Source organism: Polypterus senegalus, chromosome 12 (genome assembly GCF_016835505.1).
Source record: "Polypterus senegalus isolate Bchr_013 chromosome 12, ASM1683550v1, whole genome shotgun sequence".
Taxonomy (NCBI): Eukaryota; Metazoa; Chordata; class Cladistia; order Polypteriformes; family Polypteridae; genus Polypterus; species Polypterus senegalus.
Window position 1 is genome coordinate 160,993,186 of NC_053165.1, and position 13,860 is coordinate 161,007,045.

The window sequence follows — 13,860 nt, forward strand, 5'->3', positions numbered from 1 at the left end:
TGGGGGAGGAGTTATCTGACACAAATCGAGTAGACCAGTTAACAAAAACCTGCAATCCAATTGGCTGTCCAGCAGAGCTGCTGAATTGCGGAGTCTCGGAGGTGTGCAGCTGGACCCCTCTCTGGATCCTGTCTCCAGCACATGGGGGTCTCCTGGCTCAAGTCCCCCTAATTACCTTTTATTAATATGACCTAAAATTAAGACGGTGCGGTAATCTGGATGAGAATGAGTTCAGATGGTACGCTGAACATTGGGGCTTCAGTACTTTGTAATTCTAAAACTCAATCCTGTATGTATTTTTCCTTATGAATATACACTGTTAAAATAGCGGTGCTATATCCGTCTCGTACAACATGCAGACGTATAGCACTAATAACAAGGAGTGTTATTAAATGTTAAATATTACAGTTTAAATAACTTGTATTTCACATGTAAAAAGACGGTGCGATGCAGACGCGTGGACGTGTGAAATGTGCGTTATGAAAGAGATACACTTAATTTGTTTTTTTCTGAAACGGAATGTTATGTCATACGACGTGTTAAATATTTAAATACACATTAACGTGAATATCTAAATTCTTTATTGTGACTGTCAAAACGACTGCAGAAGGGTTAAAAAGTAAAAAATAACTGTAAAAGTAATACGTCACGTTGCACTTAGTCCAGTCCTTTGAAACGAAACTAAACGGCTGTTCTCTTGAAACGAAACCGATCTGGCGTCTGACTTCAGGCGGACGAGGCGCTGATTGGTCGATTGTGTGCTCGTGGCTGTTAGCTAAGAAAAGCCTCCCGACGAGTTTCAGTTATCACAAATCAAGAGATCTGCACTGTCCGACTGAATGACAGAGGTAAGGCCGAATGTGTGTTTTTAATTCCTATATATAAAAATCTTGCTAACGTATATAACGTACATAAGAGCTTACGAGTCAGCCGGCTTTGTGATCTTTAACTTTTTATAAATGTCCATATATATACATACCTGTACATATATATATATATATATATATATATATATATATATATATATATATATATATATATATATATATATATATATATATAATAACGTCCTGTGAGTGTCTAATCAGTCTTTCTATTTTGAAACGCTGATTAAACATGAAAGTGCAGTATAAAACATCGAGAACCGCAAGGAGCCCGAGGGATTACGTGCATTAAGTACCATTAGTGTTTTTTAAAACTTTTCTCAAGATATCCGAATAATTTTCTCGAGGAAGTGCAATATCATTAGTGTTTATTTTTTCCGTGATAACGAAATAAAAGCGAAACTTATCCTTTGCTCCCGGCTAACTAATAACACATTGATAAAAGCAATGATATCGACTGATGCAAACTCGTGTGAAATGCGAATACAAATATAAACCGATTTGCATCGTGCTGTTCCGTTAGGGTGTAATTATATTGAGTGTTTTTGTCAAATTGCAACAGCTAAGGCAGGCACGAGTTCAATGCCAAGATCCGATTTAATTATTTTTGGGCATCCCCACTCCCGTTGTGAGGTTAGAACATTGGAACATTAGAACCCTCTAGACGAGAACAGGCCATTCAGCCCAACAAAGCTCGCCAGTCCTGTCCACTTATTTCTTTCAAGAAAACATCAAGTCGAGTTTTGAAAGACCCAAACGTCTTACTGTCTACCACACTACTTGGTCGCTTATTCCAAGTGTCTATCGTTCTTTGTGTAAAGATAAACTTCCTAATGTTTGTGCGAAATTTACCCTTAACAAGTTTCCAACTCTGTCCCCATGTTCTTGATGAACTCATTTTAAAATACAAGTCTCGATCCACTGGACTAATTCCCTTCATAATTTTAAACACTTCAATCATGTCACCTCTTAATCTTCTTTTGCTTAGGTTAGCATAGCTGTTCATGTGACGAATAGTACCCTTTTGGGGTAGTGCCCTCTCAGGGTCTTCTATGTAGAGTGCCCTCTCTGGGTTCAAAGATGAGTGTAGTTTATACTCAGGATCTTCAGTTGACCTGCAAATCTTACGGCATTCAATAAACTAAACGTTGCGCTCTTTGCTTTGGGAAAATAGTTCATTTCCTCGAGAGCCCGTCATTCCGTTATCGTGAGAAAACAATTTAAAAAAATAAAATAAAAAAAATAATAATGCTTATGGTCCCGGGAAGTCGGAGCCAATCCTACTTGCACGCAAGCTTGTTTGGCACAAATAAGGGCATGCTATTACGTCTTGTGAAACAAAACAAAACGTGGTTTGATGAAATGTTTACATTGGCAAGCCACTAAAAACTCCATCAGTCCGTCTGTGACTTTAATTCCGGCGCGAGTTAGTTAAACAATGTTTTAGATTTTGGCCCTTTAATGTTTATTAATTTTATTTTAAGAAAGTAACAGTGGGCAATCAAGCAGATAAAAATGTATGTAATAAATTACTTTAAAAATCTAGAAACAACACCAGAAATTTTGGGGGGTAGCCGAGGGGATTTGGGGAGAAAAAAGAAAGCCTAACAGAACAAGACTTGAAGTCGCGCAAGAGGACGCCGCTGGTTTAGCTGCGCATGCTCTGTGCCAGACGCTGTGTCGCCCTCAGGTGACGCACACGGACGTTGTCATTTCTCTGTTCAGCGTTTATGTTGAACGACTCTGCTGGAATTTACCAGACCCAGAGCAGAAGTTCAGAAACCCTGAGGCTGCCTTTGCACTTTAGTAAACTCTCCTGAATCACATCTGTGCTTTAAAATAACAGCTGATCTGACACTTTTAATAAAATCAAGACGCCAGAGTGGTGCTTCAGATTTCCGGTTCCATCCACACGAATCCTCCAGAAAGATCAGGCTTAGCAGGCTTCATAAAGTAAATGATGGTAACAGATTTCTGAAACACCAGTGGCTCCTGATTTTAAAAGGACTTTTCCTGCATACGTCCCATAACACAGCAGAAGTTCAGGTTTTCTTAATCTGTGGTTGTCCTGTAGCCTACCATACATTAAAGGGATCCGATTTTTTAAAAAATGCATAGTAAGTCAGTCATTGTCCAACCCGCTATATCCTAACACAGGGTCACGGGGGTCTGCTGGAGCCAATCCCAGCCAACACAGGGCACAAGGCAGGAACAAACCCCAGGCAGGGTGCCAGCCCACCGTAGGCCATTTTAAATATATATTAGAAAGTTGTTTTTTTTTTTTTCAAATCACCCAAAAAACAGCTATTGTTACAAAGAATGAAATCGTTGTTTGTCAAGCACAAGTCCTCGGAGGCACCACACAACCTGGTAAAGAACCCTAAAATGCCATGAGAAAAAAACAGCATTTTTAAGAAGTGGACCACACGTCTCAGGTCCTCCCTGCGTGGAGTTTGCATGTTCTCCCCGTGTCTGTGTGGGTTTCTTCCCACAGTCCAAAGACAGGTAGATTAGGTGGATTGGTGATACTAAATTATCTTCTGTTGTCTGTCTGTCTTATGATGGACTGGCATCCTGTCCAGAGTTTGTTCCTTCCTTGTTCCCTGTGCTAGTGTAACTGGACTCCACCGCACACGACCTACTGTTGCGTCCTGGCCTTTAGATTCAGCTTCTGTGTTGTGATATACAGTATATACAACATGCCGTACAAACCGCCACGAAAGAGTAATGCAAACACCCTTTAGCTCTTGACGTTTTCTCTTTTTTATTAATAGTCTGAAATATTAAAACACAGAACATAAAAAGTGATAATTCAAGCTCTGTGATTCCTTAGTAACTCTAACAAATACTGGGATCAATCTAAATTGCAGCAACATACATAACCATGCATAACTCAATCCATCCATCCATCATCCAACCCGCTATATCCTAACTACAGGCTCACGGGGGTCTGCTGGAGCCAATCCCACCCAACACAAGGCAGGAAACAAACCCTGAGCAGGGCGCCAGCCCACCACAGGGCACACACACACCCCAAGCACACGCACGGGACAATTTAGAATCGCCAATGCACCTAACCTGCATGTCTTTGGACTATGGGAGGAAACCGACGCAGACACGGGGAGAACATGCAGGGAGGACCTGGGAAGCAAACCTGGGTCTCCTTAATGCGAGGCAGCAGCACTACCCACTGCGCCACCATGCCACCCTGCATAGCTCAATATACAAATAAAAAATAGCATACCCGAAATATTAAAACAGAGAACATAGAAAGTGACAATTCAAGTTCTGTGAATCCTCCTGTTAACAAAAGAAAACCATGTGGAAAGGCTGTTAAACGCTCACATTAACACATAACCAAAATGAATAGAAAAGCATTCAAAGCAACAACTGTATACAACAAAATATACAATTATATTACATATATATATACAATATCTATTACATATTATATTATATATTACAATTATATATTACATATTATATTATATATTACAATTACTGTCACATACAAAAAAAAATGAACTCAAGCAATTTAAAATAATTTAATTAATTTTACTATACAGAGAATAACAGCGTGCTTACCTCCTCTCACAGCAACACAACGAATACGGGGAGAGGCTCACGCTGATGACGTAACACAACACAACAAACATAGTCGGGAAATATAACAGGAGCACAAGAGGAAAACACACAACACAATGAATGTTATCAGGATTTAGTGAAGCTCCAAACTACTAAACGTTTTATTTTATATACCCGTTACACTAGCTGGGATAGGCTCCGCCCATGACCCCGCCCATGACCCCGCCCTGAGACCCCGATGACTGACTCTCTAACTTCTGTTTGGCGGCAGGAGACTCCACATTCACTTAATTATTTGCAGGGCTCAAAATCCAAGGCACTATCCTTAAAATTCACTGTATCCCCAAGACGTGACCCAGGTCTGAATTTAAGTGGGTTAGAAAATGACCTGACATGTTTCACAACTCTATAAAGGGCTTCCCAGAATGCTTAGTGGCAGAAGAGGACTGCACTGGTGTGCATCTTGAAGTGGGGAGGAACAAAATACTGATGAAGGTCAATCCACTTCAAAACATCAAGGAAAGGTTTTTAGAACAATGGCTTCAGCTTTTGTGCCGTCATGAGGCAAATGACAGGTTGGGGGCTGAAGACAACCCGTTTGGGGTCACTGCCTGCCTTGTTCCATAAGCTGCATCAGTTAGGCTCACAACCCTCCTTTGGATTAAGCAGAATAGGAAAATGAATGGATGGAGAATGAAGAAAATATGAAGAAGTAAGAAAAGGTGGTAAAAAGGACAGAAAGAAAAGTAGAAATGATGAACAGAGGTGGGGGGCTAAAGTGGGTACTTATTACTATAATTTGGCAGCACCTGCACTTCAGAACAGGTAATTTACCAGAAGCTACGCACGTTCAGGCCCGGCCAGTACTTGGATGAAAGACCAATCAGGAAAAGCTTGGGTTGCTTCTGGAAGAGGATTTGGCGAGGCCAGCAGGGGGCGCTTACCTTGCAGTCTGAGTTGGGACCCCAATGCCCCAGTGCAGTGACGGGGACAATGTGCTGTAAAAATGGTGACAACCTTCAGATGAGATGTAAAAACCTGACTCTCTGTGGTCATACAAGATCCCTGAGCATCCTCCATGAAGAGCCGATTGTATTCTGATGTCCAGGCTACATTGCCCACCATGGCCCCCTAATCACCCCCTGTCTCTGATTGGCTGTCTGTCTCACCACTTCACCACCTAACAGCTAATTTGTGGTGAGTGTACTGGTGCAAAAATGGCTGTCGTTGCATCGTATAACTTAGTGGAGGTTGAAGTGGCTCCCCATTCCATTTTGAGATGTAAAGAATATTATTAATAGTAATCATTTTATTGCCTCATTTCCCTGTGGTGTCCAAAGTCCAGATTCACATTGTTAGGTGTGCCTGGTGATTTTTATTTGTGTGAATGAAGGTGTCTTTGCGTGTGAGTCTGCTCTTGGATCGTCTCGTATTCTTTTCTTCCAGGAAGTCACTACATTGTCCTCACTGTTGCAGGGATAATTCTGCTTACTTGTAATTGAGAAAGTGGAGTGATTGATGACCGGCTGACTCTTTAAAGTGAAATCCTAATCCTGTTATTGTTTTCTCTGCTCTTCAAATTTTACAATTCAGTTCCTTGTTGACTGATCTGTCGTTGTCATAGAGACGGACATTGACATGTAATGTGTTGCCCAAATCAATTGAATAAATATGTCATTAGTGGCAAAAAACAATTAATGAATCATTTCTTCTTTAGGATTCCAAGAATCTTGGGTGGCTTTGAATTGTTAAATGATGACAGCCAGAGGAGACGAGTGCTTGGAGCGTCCGACCTTCGGCCAGTTTTTCCAGCTGGGCATGTTGTACGACTGCTGCTCGGAAACGACGAACTCTGGTGAGTGAGCTGCTGGAATGTGGAGTTTGATTGAGAGTTTAGATTTAGAAAGAACTTTATTTGGCTTTTTACAGAAGCTCTTTAAATAAATGATACATAAACAAATACATATAAATACAAAGACAGACACACACACATACACAATAGTCTGAACTCAAACCAGAATGATTAAAAAGAAAGAAAATTAAAAAGAATGAAAAACTTCTGACTTGGTAGAACTTTTTGTACGTGTATTGCTGTTGGCATGAAGGAGCCCCCGTTGTGTTTCCTGACACACGTCTGCTGAGTGATTCGTTGGCTGAAAGTCCTCCGTGTTGGTGGGTCACAGAGAGAGGATGTGCGGCGTTGTTCTTAATGGCACTCAGTTTTGTCTTCAGCCTCTCCTCCAGTACGACCTCCTGGGGGTCCAGAGTGTGTCCCATAACTGAGCTTGCTCTATTAATTAGCTTGTTTACTTGGTGGGCCTCTCTTGAAGTCCATCAATTAGTAAACTTTGTGGAAGGTTTAGGTCAGTGGTTCCCAACGTTTTCCATTCTCCACACTACTAGAAAATGTGTTATTTCTGTTTGGACCCTCTTTCTTTCTTTTTCTTTCAGCTGCTCCCGTTAAGTGTCGCCACAGTGGATCATCTTCTTCCATATCTCTCTGTCCGCTGCATCTTGTTCTGTCACACCCATCACCTGCATGTCCTCTCTCACCACATCCATAAACCTCCTCTTAGGTCTTCTTCTTGCCTGGCAGCTCTATCCTTAGCACCCTTCTCCCAGTATACCCTTCATCTCTCCTCTGCACATGTCCAAACCAACACAATCTCTCCTCTCTGACTTTGTCTCCCAACCGTCCCACCTGAGCTGACCCTCTAATGTCCTCATTTCTAATCCTGTCCATCCTCGTCACACCCAATGCAAATCTTAGCATCTTTAACTCTGGCACCTCCAGCTCTGTCTCCTGTGCCACCATCTCCACTACATATAACACAGCTGGTCTCACTACCGTCCTGTAGACCTTCCCTTTCATTCTTGCTGATACCCGTCTGTCACAAATCACTCCTGACACTCTTCTCCATCCATTCCACCCTGCCTGCACTCTCTTCTTCACTTCTCTTACACAATCCCCATTACTCTGTACTGTTGATCCCAAGTATTTAAACTCATCCACCTTCACCAGCTCTACTCCCTCATCCTCACCATTCCACTGACCTCCCTCTCATTCACACACATACACTCTGTCGTGGTGGTCCTACTGACCTTCATTCCTCTCCTCTATAGAGCAGATCTCCACCTCTCCATGGTCTCCTCAACCTGCTCCCTACTATCACTACAGATCACAATGTCATCAGCAAACATCACAGTCCACAGGGACTCCTGTCTAATCTCGTCTGTCAGCCTGTCCATCACCATTGCAAATAAGAAAGGACTCAGAGCCAACCCCTGCCACAGGGGACACACAAACCAGTGTGTTTTTTCATACCGGTCCCAAGCTCGGATAAATGGGGAGGGTTACATCAGGAAGGGCATCCGGTGTAAAATTTTGTCAAATCAATATGCGGACAACAATACAAATTGTACCCCCTACAGAAGTAAAATCACATTTGAAGATAAAGAAGTCAAATTTTTGAACCACACATTGAACAGTGTAGCATAGAGTGCAGTGGGTGAACAAACTGAACTCAGAAATATAAGCTTTTAACTCCGTCATAAAATTTTAATATAAATTGAGTAATTTACCTTTTATAATAAAGGTGCTATTTAGCGCCCGACCCAGCACAGATGGACACAGAGGCACATATACAATGAAAGACTTCATTTTCTCTTCAGCCGTGAGGCATGTCTTCCCCGTGTCCCACAGGCCCAACACAGTCTTAAAGCACAAGCAAAGACACACAACACACTTCTCTCTTCTACCACCACTCCTCCTCAAGCTTCGTCCTCCTCCTCCCGACTCTGGCCGCTGAGTGGTGGTTGCAGGCCCCCTTTTATCAGGCACCTGGCAAAACCAATGCCCAAAAGGGGCCAGCCGCTCCTGTTGCAGCACCCGGCGGCGCCTGCCAACCCCACAGAACTGCACAGAACTCCAACCCCCATGAAGCCCTGGGGGAGTCCAAGGCACCGCTGTAACCCAGGGATGCTGCCATCTAACGTCCAGGGGGAGATACTGGGCTTCCCACCCTTGTACCCCTGGCAGTAGTGGTGAAGGGGCTGGGCATGGACCCTGGCCATCTGTCACACTTTATAAATTTCATTAACCTTGTAAATGTATCTCCATGAAGCTTAGACACTCAATTGATAATCTGGGGGTTGGGGTATCCCACAAAACATTAAATGGAATGAGGAAATGACACACAATCAACAATCGAGGGGTTTAAGGGATTGAAGACCCCCGTAGAACAACTGGTGCCGGCACACTGCTAAGCAGTAAAACACAGTCGACGACCTTTATCCCCCAATAACACCGGCACTGCAGTTAAAAACCAAATGTGCCGCACAATTAAAATTGCTGCGCTGCTGCCAGGACCGCCAGCAGGAGAAATGGGCTGAGTGTAATCAGCAGGTGTTACGTCCAATTTAGTCCCCCTCCTTGTTTCTCCCTGGCAAAAAATGTCATTCAGACCTTGAAACCAGTGATGTTTCACAATCAGAAATTAATACTAGACTTCGTCCTTTTGTACTGATTATTGCAGGGTCCAAATTCCATTCTCTTCAAAAAAGTTATTCGCCTTTACAAGTGTACTGCCTGCAGCAGTATTTGTCATTCACAGGTGACAATTGTGTGCACAATGCTTGATTCTTTTCATATCACAGTACAGGAACACTAACCAATAAATGACCCACAAATGATGGCACACGGCAAAAGACAGATTGCACCACAATAAAGTTGGTCGACATACCTCACTCAATTTTGGTGAATTGTGATGCAGCCTTCCACTTTGTCGCACCCCCCTGAAATACCATCTTGCTCAGGTTCAGGTTCAGATACAAAGATGTACCTTAATTGAATTTCTTAGAGGGTATCACTGATATTGGGGGACTGGTGTTATTGTTGGTATCATGAGCACCCTCCTGTGGTCTCTCCACACCCAGGCTTATTGCCACGGAGTTCAAGATCTCAGGTTTCATAACAAAACAAACAATGGGAGCTCAACACATAAAAACAAAATCCAAAAGTACAAAACAACACACAAACCAAAACAAAAGCCCAACTTGGCCATGGGACCATGCTAGCACAGGCCTTCATCATGTTTACCAGTGGACTGGTCACTTGCCCGCCCCTCCAATACCATCTAAGCACTCCCACTTGCCTGCTCCCCTCTAAAGTCCAATTTGCAAATGTTTTTATGGAATAATGAATCATAAATAAATAAAACTCCTTTGTATTTTTCAGGAATCACACTGTGGGACTCTGAGACTCTCAACAGCCACACTAAAACTGAGGCTCGACCAAACACGACATTCCAGCTGATCTCATCCAGTTCATTCAAAGCCAAAGCTAAGGGCCTCGCTATTGGTCCTCCTCTCAGGGCAAGTCTTTCAAGTGGACTGATTCCATTAAAGGACTCATTTGCATATTTGAATATTAATGAACAATCCTCACACACAGTATGGGTTGGCCTGCTGGTTCAGATATCATCCAAGCACAAGGAACTGAGGATGGCAGAGCTGAAGGAGCTGAATGCCGCCCAACCCAAATGTCATTGACCAAGCGAAGGTAACACATGTTGTCACGGCGATGCTGTATGGTGTGCAAATTTTTGTGACGTTTGAGATTTCTACCCTATCATCTGATGAGAAAGATGATCTTCGGGGCAAACTAGAGCTGCTGATCAAAAGTAAACTTGTTCAGAAGGGAGGCCATGATGTGCATCTCTCTGATGAAGAATCAACAGTCGCTAAGAGACTCCAATGCACGTTCTTTTCTGATTTTCATTCTTCCAATGATCTCGTGAATTTTGAAGAGGCCTGTGATATTATTTCTACCCTACCAGATTTGCTTGGAGAAAATGGGGAGAACGCTGTGCCAATGAAAGTGTGGCTCCAGCCCGTAAGTTACGTGGACTCCAAGGCTTCCCCGATTGTTCATGAGGTGCCCGTGAGTCTAGTTGAATCTTTACAGGCTGCCCTGGACCACCTCGACAACTTCACCACTTGGTGTTCAGCAGCCCTGGAAGATGAGGCTACATTGACATTCCCAGTATTTAAAAAGAGGTTCCAAAAACTCCAAAGTCTCTGTATGGAGTACAAGTCGTCTTTCCAGACTCGTTTGTCGAAAACGATTCCCTCAGTCCGTAGAGGTGAAAAGTCAGAAAATGCGATTGTGGAAATTCTGAAAGAACACGATCAATCCCCATTTGGTCCCGTTTCTTTAAAGGCATGTCTGGATGACAAAGTGAAGGAGATGGCAGTCATACGGTCTTATTTGAAGATGCTGGCTGGTTTCAAGGTGGTGTCTTCAGCCTCTCAGTTTGACTCGGAAATCTTAGACCCAGAAGCCGAGCATGTGATCTGTTTTATGATTACATCTTTGAAAGAGAAAGAACCTTATCTGTCGGATATGTCCAGCTATCTCGATTCCCTCAGCAATGGAACTCCAGCAAGCCAAGAATTAATTGGCTATGATTATGAAAAGCGAGCTGGTGAACGTTGGTTCAAAATGCCCTCCGTGTCCAAAAAGATGCGAAGCATGGCCAGACATTTTGTGGAATTTGCAAAGACTAACGCAGCCGCAGGGCAGGTGAAATTCATTGTGGCGTCCTGTGAAGACGTCGACCATGCTGGTGCCTCCATTTACTGTTACGACGATGGCAATTTGGAGAACACAAATTTTGAACTCCCATCAAAACCTGATCCTCCTCAAATTGTGGAGACAAGTCAGGATCAGGTGACAGTAAAGTTAGACCTGCCGAGTCAAGGGGCGACACAAGTCGATAAATTTAGGCTTGAGTACAAGGAGGACAAAGAGTCTGACTGGTCCATGAAGGTTTTTTCATCTGGAGAAGAATCATTTTGTGCAAAAGATTTAATTCCCAACACTAAATATCAGTTCAGATATGCAGTGATTTGTAAAGTAGGCGTTAGTAGTGTGAGCGACATAACCGAAGAAACAACGATGGCCTCAATAAGTGGCTCCAGAAACACATCAGAGATGAAGCAGCCCACTGAAAATTTGATTCCTCAGAAGGAGAGTTCTCCACCAGCAGGGCCTTCTCCAGATAGTAAAAGAGATGAACATCAAAGTGTTGTACCCAAGGCACAGGACAAAGAAGGAGACAGGAGCGGAAAGCCAAAACCAAACAGCTATGACAACACAACACCAGCACAGCCACAATCGAGAAACAGGCAAAGAAACCAAGAAGGGAAACAACGAAGACGACTAGCGTTGACATGTCCGTGATAAAATGAGCTGGAAAAATAAATCCAATGCCCAAAAAGGACTGAAAATGTCATTGCATAATCTAAAACTAAGTGAAGAAAATCTTAATAAAGATGGAAATTGCAGAAGGGTAAGATTTGGATATGCAAGCAATAAAAGTGAACAAGACCATCATGATGATTGGTGCAACCGGAGCAGGCAAGACAACACTCATCAACGGTATGATCAACTACATCCTTGGCGTGGAATGGACCGATAACTTCAGGTTTGTCCTAATTGATGAGCAAACACAGAAGTCTCAAGCGGAAAGCCAGACTTCAGCTGTCACGGCTTATGAAATTAATCATATGGAGGGGTTCAAGGTCCCATATTCTCTCACCATTGTGGACACGCCAGGGTTTGGGGACACGAGAGGAATCAAACACGATCAAAGGATCACCGGACTGATCCGTGACTTTTTTTCTCAACCCGGAGGTATTGACCATATTGACGCCATATGCTTTGTAACACAAGCTTCTCTTGCTCGCCTGACTCACACACAGCGTTATGTTTTTGATTCAATCCTGTCGATTTTTGGCAAGGATATTGCAGACAACATCATGATGTTGGTCACATTTGCTGATGGACAGAAGCCCCCTGTTTTGGAAGCAATTAAGGTGTCTCAGATTCCTTGTTCTGTGAATGAAAATGGCGAGCCCATGTACTTCAAATTTAATAATTCTGCCCTCTTTGTGGACAATTCAAGGCCCAATGGGGCAAATAAAAATGAGTTTGAATGTGATGATTTTGACCACATGTTCTGGAAGATGGGCTCATATAGTTTAAATAATTTTTTTAAGTCTCTCCCCAACTTCAGCCCTAAAAGTTTGGTCTTAACCCAAGAGGTCCTCAAAGAACGACAGGAGCTTGAGGTCGCCATCGAAGGCTTGCAGCCCCAAATTAATGCAGGCCTGACAAAGATCGATGAAATCAAGAAGACCAAAAATGCCCTCGAGCAGCACAAAGCAGAAATGGAAGCAAATAAAGACTTTGAGTATGAAATTGATGTCACAAATCCGGTGCAGGAACTGAATACAAGTGGTATGTACTTGACCAATTGTCAAAACTGTAACTTCACGTGCCATGATAGCTGTGTATATGCAAATGACAAAGACAAAACAAGTGTTGTGCTATGGATAAAAAAGGTTACTGCAAAGTGTGTCCTGGAAAATGTGTCTGGAATGTTCACTTCAACCAGAAGTACAAATGGACGTATGTGACAACAAAGGAAAAGAGAACTTACAATGAGCTTAAACAGCGCTTTGAAGAGGCTCATGGTGAAGTGATGACAACTAAAAAGATTTTTGAACAGCTAGAGATTGAATTTTCGGCTGTGCAGGAAATAGTCTTTGGGCTAATCCAAAAATCTCATCAGTGTCTCGAGAAACTGAAGGTGATAGCACTGAGGCCAAATCCACTCTCTGCTCCGGACTACATTGACCTGATGATCGAGTCGGAGAAACGCGAATGCAAACCAGGGTTTCAAGATCGGATTCAGTCCTTGATGGAGGTGCGGCAGAAAGCGGAGATTGTATCAAAGATGTCTTCAGGGGACCTTCTTTCAGAGGAGTGGACAGAATATGGCAGCAAAAAAATGAAAGGAAAGGGTGTGTTTGGGACTGTCAAAGACTGGCTGTGCAGTGCTTTCAAAGGTAGACAGCCTCCGTCACTTCCCAAACCGATGGAGATCTCATTCCCCAGCACTCAGTTTGGCCCCCAACATGGACAGGCAGGATGTATTGATTTTGGGACTAACGACACAACTGACAGTATGGACAGGGGAAGAGGAGGGTGGAGGGACTGGGATAGAGGTAGGGGCAGAGGAAGAGGCTGGGGTGGTGGCAGAGGTAAAGGTGAAGGAGATTGGAGGAGTGGCAGCGGATATTGGGGTCGAGGTGGGTCTGGGAACACATGGAGAAGTGATGGAGATTGGAGAGGCAGAGGATATAATAGAGGTAGGGGTAGAGGCAACAGACGTGGGAACTGGCAGAGCAATTCCTTTAATGACTAAGCGATCAGAGGACCTGAAGGTACTTTAAAAGAAACTGCTGCTGCCGTCAACATCCCAATTTAGACTTCAACAGAACATCACAGCTGGTTAGAAGGTTGAGAAAGTGCAGTTGTAACTGC

At 43.2% G+C, this 13,860-nt stretch overlaps 2 protein-coding genes across 3 annotated transcripts; both read left to right on the plus strand.

The window, feature by feature from the left end:
* The first annotated feature begins 136 nt into the window (after positions 1–136).
* LOC120540077 (neoverrucotoxin subunit alpha-like) lies at positions 137–11,731 on the plus strand. Of its 2 annotated transcripts, none has more exons than XM_039770554.1 (3): positions 137–289; positions 6,187–6,324; positions 9,706–11,731. In XM_039770554.1, the coding sequence occupies exon 3, from the start codon at positions 9,994–9,996 to the stop codon at positions 11,710–11,712; it is 1,719 nt and encodes a 572-aa protein (XP_039626488.1). In that variant the 5' UTR covers positions 137–289; positions 6,187–6,324; positions 9,706–9,993; the 3' UTR covers positions 11,713–11,731. The 2 variants fall into 2 exon arrangements, with proteins under 2 accessions (XP_039626488.1, XP_039626487.1); XM_039770553.1 differs by lacking the exon at positions 137–289 and adding an exon at positions 765–848.
* Positions 11,732–11,813: 82 nt separating this feature from the next.
* Positions 11,814–12,971, plus strand: LOC120540078. The gene has a single exon (XM_039770555.1). It carries the CDS (start codon positions 11,835–11,837, stop codon positions 12,948–12,950), a length of 1,116 nt encoding a protein of 371 aa, XP_039626489.1. The 5' UTR covers positions 11,814–11,834; the 3' UTR covers positions 12,951–12,971.
* Positions 12,972–13,860: the final 889 nt, after the last annotated feature.

Coding starts and splice junctions, on each gene's coding strand:
- LOC120540077 (XM_039770554.1), top strand. CDS start 9,994: ATGCCGCCCAACCCAAATGTCATTGACCAAGCGAAGGTAACACATGTT.
- LOC120540078 (XM_039770555.1), top strand. CDS start 11,835: ATGCAAGCAATAAAAGTGAACAAGACCATCATGATGATTGGTGCAACC.